This window comes from Rhinolophus sinicus, chromosome 14 (assembly GCF_057876585.1).
Source record: "Rhinolophus sinicus isolate RSI-liver-muscle chromosome 14, RSI-T2T, whole genome shotgun sequence".
Classification (NCBI taxonomy): domain Eukaryota; kingdom Metazoa; phylum Chordata; class Mammalia; order Chiroptera; family Rhinolophidae; genus Rhinolophus; species Rhinolophus sinicus.
In genome coordinates, this window is record NC_142514.1 from 38,080,215 (window position 1) to 38,091,857 (window position 11,643).

Consider the following 11,643-nt stretch of genomic DNA (forward strand, 5'->3'; position numbering starts at 1 on the left):
ATGCACAGAAACTCCAAATTTTGCACCCTCCAAAAGGGAGGGAAAATGCAAAGGTCTTGCTGCAGCTCCTGGGACGTACAGAGAGCTGTTTTGTTACAATTGTATCCAAATGTCCTCTGCACCAGAGACTTCTGGGGTGCTGCTCTTCCCTGCTCCACTTGCTCTGCAGCTTCCAGAGGAGGCGGTTGTGCTGGGGAGGCAGACCTTGCCAAGCTGGCCGACAAGATGCTGCGGACCCCGAAGTGCTCGCGGTGCCGGAACCATGGTTTCCTGGTGCCAGTCAAGGGCCATGCTGGCAAGTGTCGCTGGAAGCAATGCACCTGCGAGAAGTGCTACCTGATCGCGGAACGCCAGAAGATCATGGCCGCGCAGAAGATGCTTAAGAAGCAGGCCTCTGAGGAAGAGCATGAGTTAGCCTCCGGGGCCACGGCTGTTGCCTCGGCCTCCAGCCTCCACCCACTGCCTCAGCTTGCAGCTTCTGGAGACGCGGAGCCAGCGGGCCCCGAGGGCCGCGCGGCCACCTACGTGCTGGAGAGACCACCGCGGGGCCCGAGCCCCGGCCCAAGCGCCTTCCAGCCAGTTCTGGGCGGCCGCGGCCACATGGGGCCCAGTGAACGAGCTGCTGTGGCTGTGCCCAGTCTTGTGGGGCCCCAGCTCGGGGTGGAGGCTGCAGGCAGGGGAGGCCCCGGCCGCCTGGAGTTGCGCAGGCCCATGCGTCCAGTGCCCAGTCCGCCGTTCGCCGACTTCGGTAAGATTCCTAGGCCCCATGCGACCTTGTTCCCAGCGTCAGTTCCTTTCCGGGCTGCAGCCTCCGTGCAGGCCGCGCTGGCGTCCCAGGCCAGCCTGGATCCCGCTGCCTGGGATGGACCCTAGGGGTGGGGGTGGGGACAATGCTTTCCATAGGTAACCTTGCTTTGAGAAACCTTTACTGAATACAAATTTGGGTTGAGTGCCTTTTTTGAAAAAAGGTAAAAATAGCGATAGAAAGGAGTGGGTGATCCAGACGGCTTTTAACATTTAGCTACAATTTTTGCCTTTCCATCTTGCAATAAAAAATGGCCCCCAGTCGCCTTAGCTGTGGCTCCTCTTCATGGGGATATTCGCTCCACTGCGCTTGCGCACCTCTTCCCGCCCTTTTATTTGACTGGAGGCTCCGCCCCCGGAACGTTGTCCCCCACACACCCTACAATGATTACTGATCCTGTGTACGCTTTCTTCCCTTTCCACAGGCTGGAGGCTTCTCCCATTGGACCTCCTTTCGACTGTTCCAACCCGCTTGCGCGTTCTTTCCCGCTCTTTTCTTGGGCTGGAGGCTCCTCTCCTAGGACTTACTTCCTGATGAGCGCTCTCAACTATGACTGCGCCTGCGCACCCTCCTCTCCCTTTCTGCCTTCTGGAGGCCCCGCCCTTACTCGTGCCCTGGCCCATTGCGCATGCGCACCCCTTTGGATCCCGCCCTTTTCCTACGAGTGGGTGGGAATGGGACAGCGTCTCTGCTCCACGCAGGAAGAGAAAGTTGACTCTTTTTTTCTCCTTTGCCACCATGTTCATTAAAATAGTTGTCACGTGTAGATTTGAGGCTTTTAAACAACAGCTCTTTGAGTGCAGACATGTGTTCATTTTCCCTATGGCGTGTGGTAGAAAGACCACAAGTCTGAGTCAGTAGGCTGGGGACTACTCACCCTGTCACCTTAAGCAACCTCCTTCCTTCTGTGATAGTCTTTTCTCTCTTATGCTAAGGGGATTGGCCAGGATGCTCTCTGGAGGCCATTTCTGCCTTATGGGACATTCTTGGAAAATCTAGGTCCCTAGGGAACTAGATGGGGAAGGCAGATCTGAAACAGCAATCTTAGGCCCCGCCCTCAACCCTAGGAGGATGTTTCCATGGACATAATGCCTTTCTTTGTTCCATCTCTCAGCAAACAGACTGAGCACTTAGTTATAATACTGTGTTTCCCGGAAAATAAGGGGAAGTGACCTAGCCGGACAGTCAGCTCTAATGCGTCTTTTGGAGCAAAAATTAATATAAGACCCGGTATATAAGTAAAATATAAGACTGGGTATATAATGTAATGTAATGTACTGTAATGTAATATAGATATAATATTAATATAATATAATAATATAATATAAGCTGGTCTTATGTTAATTTTTGCTCCAAAAGACACATTAGAGCTGATTGTCTGGCTAGGTCTTATCTTCAGGGAAACACGGTATGTGCCAGTGATGAAGTAGTGAGGGGGGAAATGTCAGATTCCTTGCTCTCAAGGATCTTGTCCTTGTGGGACAGACATTACTGATCAAAGAATTACACAAATCAGTGTATAGCGCTCTAATAATTAATGGTTTAGCTGTGGTATAAAAAAAGACGAGTAGGAGCCTAGTAATGAGGACTTAAAGAGGCAAAGTGGATTTAGGGGAGAAAGCCTTCCAAGCCGAGGGAACAGCAATTGCAAAGGCCTTGAGGTGGGTGAGAAAGAAGAAACTGCTAGGTTAAGTACCGGAGGAGTCTGGAGTGGAGGCAGGAACCAGCCTGCATGGGGCTTCATGGCTGTGCCAAGGACTTTTTCTAAGAGCAGTGGGATATGGTTGAAAGGTTTAAAAAGCAGGGAGGGTCAAAAGCATAATGGATGTGGGAGTTCTTTGTAAATGGATCTGAGTATTTACTATGCTGCTGTCGCTGGACAGTAATGTGATGCTCTTTTTCCTAGCTCTTTGTGTATTTAACACTTTCTCATTGCTTGCCTTTTCAGGGTTCCCTCTGAGCATCAACTCGGATTGTGCAGTGGGGTCTGAGTACCTGGAGAGAGAGCCTTCCAAGTTGTACCCCAGCTGTTCCAGCATGCACTCTTACCACCCGTTCCCGCTGGGCTACCAGGATGCATCCCCGGCCCCGGGGATCCCCCTGCAGTGGGGCTTTCGGCATGTGTCCTGCAGCCACTACCATGGAGGAGGCTTGGTGAGTGCCATCCTGACTTCTTTCTGGGTTTCTCCTATTCCATTTGCTCTTGCTGCTTTTACATATCCTCAGTCCCAGGAAGCCAGTTGATGGGCGCAGTCTATACAAGGCCCATTGACCGTGTACAGTGTGCGCCTCTGGGAGTGCACATGTATAGACAACTTCAGTCACGTACGGATAGGTCATCCAGGGCTATGGCATGTGCTTTTCAGAACTGTGGGCTAAAAGGCTCTGGGAGCTCAGGCAAGAAGGAATGCAGACACATCTCAGATAAGCCTGAGAACACTAACTAAGTGACCACCAGCTAGACGTGTGGAATGCTCGTGCTAGAAGGGCCCTTCATTTTGCTGGGAACCAGAAAGGAATTACGACTTTCCTGGAGTCATACTGTTTAGGGTAGAGCCAGAAGCAGATGTAAATCCTCATCCAAAGGTAGTGCCCACTTGAGACTGCAGAGGGCTTTCAAGAGAAACTGGTGTTTAGGCTTAGTCATGAAAAATATGGAAACCTTCCCTTAAATACCTGTCACCTTAGGAAGTATATGTTGAAAGAAGGAATGAAATTTAATCCTTTTATAAGATCAATGGTCAGTCACTAACTGGTGTGCTCTTTCAGGCTGGAGTTTTGCATACTGAGTGTGTAAGAGGCAGGCCATCATTGTGTGAGGAGTGAGTCGGGGTGACCAGCTTCTGTGGCTTTTCTACCATCCTGCCAAACCAGGATGGTTAAAAGCCCTCTCTCCCTTTTGGCTGTTGAGATTGCAGTATAGTGAAAGGCCTGGGGGACCAGTCCTGACTTGGGCCCCAAAAGGCTGGATTTGTGGTGAAGGGAGGTTGACTCAAACACAGTTCAAGTTCATAGAATGTAGACTACCATTACCTTTACTCCCTCCCTCAGAGCTAAAAGCCTAACCCTGGGTGTTACAGAGATGTTTCCCTTGGGTGGAGGGTGGTAAAGAGTGAGGAGGGAGCAGGCTTCTTTGGTTTAATGTGAAACCTGATTAAGAAGAAAGATGAAAGCTTGACATTTACATAATGAGAGACATTAGCCACAGAGTGTGGAGTCAGGATGATGGGGGTTCCAGCTGTGTCCAGGCGACACACAGGACACTGGATTTCCCCTCTCCTGCTTCAGCCTCAGCAGCATCTCTTCTGTCTCTTTTGGATAGTGTATATTTTATTTATAAATCATTTCCCATTGATTCAAGGGGGAAAAGTATGAAAAGCCTGGTCTTGCTAATTTCTAGGGTCAGGACCCCATGTATGAACCTTCACGGTACTCATTATTACCCCATTGTAGAGTAAAGGAAGAAGGCTCAGAGGAGTTACGTATTGGTCCAAGGTCACAGAACTGGTAAGTGAGACTGAGATTCAACATGCACAGCTAGTCAGTGACAGAGCTAGGATGTGTACCTCATCCGGACTCTGGAGTCCAGGGGCTTTCTGCTACCCTAAGCCTGTCTCTTAGTCCGAGGTAGAGTAAACACGACTCTCATCACCACTCCTGCCCCGCCTGAAATTTGTGGGTGCTGGCCACCCCATTGCAACCCAGAGAGAGCACAGCATCTCTAGCCTCCACACAAAGAGAGGGGTCCTGGCCAAGTGGAGCATGCACCCACCGTCTGCTCACACAGAAGCCTGGAGCCTGGCGTCCAGGGCAGGGCTCTGATTGACAGGCCTGCCAGACAGCCTTTGTTTAAGAGTGTGATCTCAGTTGGTTTATCTGGGCCTGAGCTGCCACCACAGGCCCCAGGCAGGAGCTGTGATCCAGGGAGAAACTTGGCTCAGCAGCTTGGAATTAAAACACTAATAATCTCCCCTCCCACCCCCTTCACGTCTGGATAGAGGATCCGGCATTTATTTGTAAAGCTGTTTCAAACCCAAGAGCCTATGAATTGCTTTCATCCTTGTCCTAGTGCCTCTGCCCAGGCTAGGAGACACTCCCCAGAGACATCTTCCGCCTTCTATTGTCCCTGTCCCACCTGCTGTTTCTTTGCCTCCCCTGTTCTCTTCCTACAAAGCACACAGGTCTGGAGTCAGACAGACCTAGGGTCCAGTCCTCCCTCTGTTGTTTACTAGTCATGGAGCCTGGGGAAGTCAGCTAACATTTGAGGACCTCATTCAGGTTCTTCGAGGCGGGTAGAGTACCTATCTCCTAGGGCTGTTGATAGATTTAATAAGGTGTAATGCATGCAAAGTGCCTGGCACAGGGTATGCACAGAGTAGGTACTTAGAAGTGGGCTTTTCCCCCATCTTTGTGGTCAAACTAAGTTGGGAAATGCTGGGTATTTTCGCAGACTATCTTGAGGCTTTAATATGCTCACATGTCACTCACCAATGTGGGGGCAGTATGTGGCATTTCTCAAACTCCCTTGACAAAGAACACGTTTAAGAGCACTTTAAAATGTCTTGTAGGACATTAGCGTTCTCCGGAACACAGCTTGTGAAGTGCTGCTGTGAAGTATAGGGATGGAGAAGTAAATAATAGGCACTGCGTCTGCAATTCATTATGTTTTTTTTTCATTACATTCATGTCTTTCTCAGTTAAGCTCTGAGCTGTGTAGTCATCACCCCTCTAGATCCCTTCCTTCCAGCTTTGGGGTCCTGTGGTGTGGATTAGCTTCCATCTTCTGAAGAAGGAACAACACAAGAAGGGGTGATGGCTGAAGCCACCTTCCTGAGGTCGGCCAGCTTCCCTGACTCAGTAACAGCTGCACGACACCCGGGTCTTCTCCTGTCCTGTTAGAATAGGGTTCCCAAAGGCCCCCTGACCCTTGAGTCTCAGTCATTCGATGTGCCAGGAAATGGGACCACAAGTGGTTGGGATACATTTGGACCGTTGCCCCGTGCAGAGCAGACAGGCAGACGGACTTGGGATCCAGTTCTGCCTCCGCCACTCACCAGCTTGGTGGCCCTGGGCCTGTAGCTTCATCATTACAGTGGGGATGGTAACAAACTCCCTCCTCGGGTTGTCAGGATGGGATGAGGTAATGGAGCTAAGCATAGACAGAAGGGCTCAGTCAGTGAGACTGTGCAGCTGTTCCCCAGGCTTATCTGAGATGTGCCTGTATTCCCTCTCGCCTTCAGTCATTGGGCAGGTGTTTGTTGAACACCCTGTGCCAGGTGCCCTGTGCCCAGGTGTTTCGGCCACACAGGTGAATTGACCCCAAGGGGAGCCTCCCATTCTGGAGAATGAGACAGGTTTGATCCGCCCACCTGGCTAACCCTGTCCCCTCTCTGGCCTGTCTGCTGCGTGTGCCATGCAGGTGTCGGAGCCAGTGGGAGACTTCCAGCCAAGCTACTACCCGCCGCCGCCACCGCCGCCGCCGCTGCAGCCACTGCAGCCCCCGTTTCTCCCGCCAGGCTTCCTCTCTGCGCTCCACTTCCTCCCACCGCTGCCGCCTCCACCACTGCCGCCACCATCATCTTTTTCACTGACCATCGTGTCTGATACGGACAAGGAGACCACTGGTAAGTGAGCACCAGTCTTCCGGCTTCCAGGGGAGCCAGAAAACTTTCTGGAGGAAGGGGGGCCTGATTGGAAGTGGATATGGAGAGAAGGGAAATGGAGAACAGACTTAAAATCTGCTAGGCCCTGGGATAAGCTGTTTCCTTGCACCCCTCCCCTAAATTCCATCCATAAGCATCAAGGGTGGAGGGACCCCATTCTCAGGTGAGGAAACCAACAGAACCCTAAGACGTTCTCATAGATGTAAATGGCAGAGTTCAGATTTCAACCGAATTCTCTGTCAGGTTCCAAGTCCGTCACCTGTGGGCAAATGTGTAGAGGACAGTGTGTGGTATGCTCAGCACAGAGGTGCCAGGCCTCTCTGGCCAGGGCCACAACAAATGCTGGGCCTGGAGCAGCAGCAGGAGCCAGTTTGGGGCTGGTAGGGGTGATGCCTCTGCTCGGGCGACTCTAGAGAACCTGACCGGGAGCCAGAGACCCTGGCTTTTGCAGCTCTGCCACTGGCGCACTGGGTGATCTCAGACACTCACACCCTTCTCTATGCCTCAATCTTCTCAGCTGTAAAATAGGCCCTGTCACGGGGTTACTGTGAGGATCAACTGCAATTTTGAGTGTGGAAACGCTTTGGGTTTTCTCTTGAGGCCTTTGCACCTTTAAAAGTTCAAGGATTTTTTCCCCCCGCTTTCAATCCTCTGCTGAGGCTCCTCAGATAAAGAAATGATTTGGAAAGGGATGACAAACTCAGCAAGGTCTTTAAAATCACAGTCAGAAAAGCCTTACAAGCTAGGTTAGTCTGGTAATGCCAGTCCCATTTTACCGAAGAGGAAACTGAGGCCTGTTGCATACCTGCTGTGTACGAGACGCTTAGATCTTTTAGCTGCAGAGATGACCTAGTGTGGCTGAAGCATGCTGGTGCCAGACAGCCTGGGTATAAGTCCTGGCTCCAGCACTTATTAGCGGTATGACCTTGGGCAAGTTAATTCACTCTACAGTGCCTCAGGTTCAGTATCTGAAAAAGTGGACTGATGTCCCTACCTCATGAGGTTATTCTGAGGATAAAACAAAATCCGAAATGAAGTAGGTGTTAGTGAGATTTAGCTCTCACTTCCTGTTGACCTGATGTTGCAAGGTAGATCTCATCTCATTTGACAGAAGAGAAGCTGGGGTTCAGAGCTTTGGGGTAGCGTGCTCCATGCCACCCAGCCTGTGACAAGCAGAGTCTGAGCCTGTACTATGTGTGAGGGCTAGAATTCCAGCCACCTGACACCGAGCAAACTGAACGCAAATTAATTCTCTTTAGGGACTGGGAATGATGAAAGTGCCTTGTAGAAAATTTACACCTGAAAATAGGTAATCTTTCCTCGTTCTAAATCCAGCCCCTCTTCTTTGTCCTTCACAGATGACCAGGATGCGGAAGTGCCTCGTGAGCCCAGCCAGGAGTCATCTCAGGAGCACTCCGACTAGGCCCAGGCCCTCGGGCTGGCAGAGTGGGGCATGGGGGTGTGACAGCAATGATTTTCTTGTCAGTGTTCCGTGATGTGTAGGGAGGGAGAATAGTGATAGGCATAGATCTAGTTAATTCGCATTTCAAGATAAGAGGAAGGAGGGTGATTTCTAACGTTCTTTCCATCCTGAGATGTGGGCTCAAGCAGGAGAATGGAGGATGAATTTACCAGGGGAGGGTCAGGGCTCTAAGGACTGGGGAGGCTGGTGGAAGCTCACGTTTAGGAATGAATTTGACCATCTCTGAGTTGTGCTACTGTTTCTCTTTGATTTCCTCCGGCCCAGTTCCAGAACAGGAGGCACCATCTATTTCAGCCTTCTGGGCCCCCCGCGGGGGCAGCACACACACCAAGCTTGCAGCACACGCAGGCCAGAGCCAGGGTACTGACAGCTGGTCCTGCAGCGTCCTTCTTGCTACCTTGTCTCCCACCACCTCCCTGCCCACTGCCCCTCGCCCCTTCTCCGAGGGGCTTTGCTGAGTAAGCATCGTGACTATTGGGGCTGCTTCACCTCCCCTCCATAAAGTTTAAGCCATTATACCGTGTTTCCCGGAAAATAAGACTGGGTCTTACAGTAAGGTTTGCTCCAAAAGACGCATTGGGGCTTATGTTCAGGGGATGTCCTGAAAAATCATGCTAGGGCTTATTTTCAGGGAAACGCGGTATCATTTCTGGTTTTTAAAAAAATCTATTAAAGTTTGACTGTTTGATGTTTTTATAGTGATTGCCAACTTAAAAAAGGAGGCTGTTTGTTCAGTTCTCAGAGAATAAAATGGTGCTGCCGAAGCACCTGTGACTTCAGCCGTTTCTTCTCTGGGGACAGTTTACTGTTGAAATAAAATGAGCAGTGGAAATCCTTGTGGAATGTTTATTCTCTCTTTAAATCCTTGTGGAAGGTCGAGTTGGGTCCTGGGTGTGGGGCCTGTCCGCCTGCCTCTGCTATGTGTTTGCGTAGGCAAGTTCCTCTCCCTGCCCCCTCCCTTTACCTCAGTTAAGTGAGAGGACTGGGTCAGGCTAGTAGGTTTTCGCTTCCATTATTGTTGTTATCACTTTACAAAAGGGAGACCTCTTACGGAAATCTGATGCAGACATACAAAATATAAAGACTTCTTTTCATTTCCCATCCCTAGCTCCTCTTATGGTCCTTGCAGAAGACCATGGTTTTAAAAAACAACTTGGTCCCATTCTGCTGTTTTAGGGTCTTGGGGCTCTTCCCCTGGTTTCGTTTGCTCCTTCATTTAAAAATCATTCTATGTCTCTACTAGATTCAGAGCCTGGCCATCACCAGCTCTGCTTGTGAGGAGCATGGGATCAAGTGGGGGAAAGACAAATGCCATCCAATGGGATTGGGACTGAGAGGGGGTGTGGGCATGGTCAAAGAAAGCCTGGAGAAGTCTGGCCTCAACTGTGTCTTGAACGGGTCAGAATAAGTTAGGTGAAGACAGGCACTCCCAGTAGGGGGCAGTAAGAGGGGAGGGGATCGGGAGTGAAAGGTTCCAGGATGAGGAGCAGCACCTTGTTCTCTCCAGGGAAAGACTGGTCACCCAGGAGAACAGGCTTACATGCTTCCTGTCTTGCCTGTGGGCAGGCAAGCATCCTCCTAGGACAGGTGGCAGGAGGATCATTGAGAAGTGCTATTCTATTCTGTCCACATCAGTGTGGTGTCTGAGGGTCCAGGGCCTGAGCTTGCTCTGTTGGAAGGCATTGGAGCAAGCACAGTCTTGGGAATTTTTCAGTTAACTTTTATAGACACAAAGTGCTTTCAGCAGGGAAAGCCAGGCACACTGGTGTCAGTCTGGACCCGATACAGTGATTTTGGACTAGCCTGACTTAGAGGCTGAAGCTATCAGCTGTCTTAATGCTGGTCCTGTCCCCCGGGGCCACAACGCTGCAGAAGCCCTGGGAAGGTAGGAGAAGACCTGGCTTCCCCTTGGCCTCACTCACCTTGCCCTCACTGGACCCCTGGCCTGTCAGGTGGGGCTGGATCAGCCCCTACTTGTGAATCACACTTTTATTCTAGACTCCATGTTTTGAAAGATTTTTTTCGACTAAGCTGCATTAATCAATAAAGCTGTTTTTCCATTTCTTTATGTTTTCTTAAAAAAAAAAAATGTTTTTTTAATTGGGGAAATTGGGGGACACTGTGCTTCTCCAGGGCCCATCAGCTCCAAGTCATTGGACTTCAATCTAGTTGTGGAGGGCGCAGCTCAGCTCCAAGTCCAGTCGCCGTTTTCAATCTTAGTTGCAGGGGGCACAGCCCACCATCCCATGTGGGAATTGAACCGACAACCTTGTTGAGAGCTCGTGCTCTAACCAACTGAGCCATCCAGCTGCCCCAGTTTTTCCATTTCTGATCAGTGCACACAGGTACAAGACAGTCTGACCATTTGTCGTGCAGGGAGGCCTGCGGGGTCTCTGGTCCCGCTCCCCATACAAGAACGCAGGATATGGTGAGGCCAAAAAGGAACATCCACGGAGCCATAGGTAGGGGAGTCATACCACTATATTCTCTCTGGCGGCACTATACTCTCACTGGAGGCTGGATCCACACTGTCCGCAAACCGCCATCCACACTTGCCAGCCCAGCCACCATCTTCTTGCTAGCCCACACTTTTTTCCCTCTCTCTGCTAGGGTAGCCACAGCAGTTATATTAGTGGCCAATGGCTCACTGGTTACAGCTGACGGCCAACTAGCCACAGCTGATGGCCATGCAATCACAGTTGGCCATTTACTACCTGAGCCAGCACCTGTTTATGTGAGGCCGAGAGCCTGGAAACCACTTTCTGGGGCTCTGTCCCCACACCAGTCAATTCAGCCCATGCTCCCTTAATGCCCTGCTCTTTCAGGCAGTTTTCCAGTGGCAGCATGAACATGGAAACAACAGACTTGCTCATGTTACTGCCCTGCTCATATGCCTTCTATGGCTCCCTACTACTCTGAGAATAAAGACCAATTCCTTCAACTCAACCTGCCTGCCCACCTTTCCAGCCTCCTCTCCCACTGGCTGGCCCGGCCCAGGGTCTGCAGGGGTGGAGTCAGCCAGGTTCAGGCAGAAAAGGATGGAAAGCAAAGAGACTACTGGCCAGGGTCAGCACTGATCCCAAAGGGCAGAGGCTTGGCTGTGAGCTAGAATAATGTTCTGGAAGGCAGTAGGCTGGAATTCTCTGACGCTGGGTGCACTTGCAGGGCACCACCAGTAGAGCGCGTGAGAGCAGTAGCTGTGGGCGGGGTCGGAGGGGCGAGACCACCGCGGGTGTGGGGCCTGTTGCCTAGCGACGGGGCCTCCACAGAGAAGTGCGCGTTTCCAGCCCCAAGTCCGCCAACACGGCTGGCCCAATAGGTTTTTGCGGCGCTGGTTTTGAAGCGACCCCCGGAAACCTGGGATGTCCTGGGAAATCAAAATGAGCCTGTAGGCTAGACTACATGGTCACCAACCTCTGGGCAATCATCTTTGCGCTGCTCTACCAGTGAAATAGATGCCCTCCTACCTTTGTCTTCAGATACCAACCCCAACCCCAACTCTGTGTCCCATGACGTATTCCCTTGCTTTTTTCCCTTTCTGTACTTTGGCACATGCTGAGTTTTCTGCCTAGACTCCTAGCTTCACTTACTAATCTCCTACTTATCCTTTTGGACTTAGTCCAGGGACCCCCTTCTCCAGGTCCCGCCCCCACCCCACTGCCCAATCTGGATTAGGCATTTGCATTGCATAA

At 51.1% G+C, this 11,643-nt stretch overlaps 1 protein-coding gene across 1 annotated transcript; it reads left to right on the forward strand.

The window, feature by feature from the left end:
- Positions 1–219: 219 nt before the first annotated feature.
- On the forward strand, positions 220–8,731 carry DMRTB1 (DMRT like family B with proline rich C-terminal 1). The gene is made up of 4 exons (XM_019742777.3): positions 220–748; positions 2,754–2,959; positions 6,225–6,429; positions 7,827–8,731. Exons 1-4 carry the CDS (start codon positions 226–228, stop codon positions 7,889–7,891), a joined length of 999 nt encoding a protein of 332 aa, XP_019598336.2. The 5' UTR covers positions 220–225; the 3' UTR covers positions 7,892–8,731.
- Positions 8,732–11,643: the final 2,912 nt, after the last annotated feature.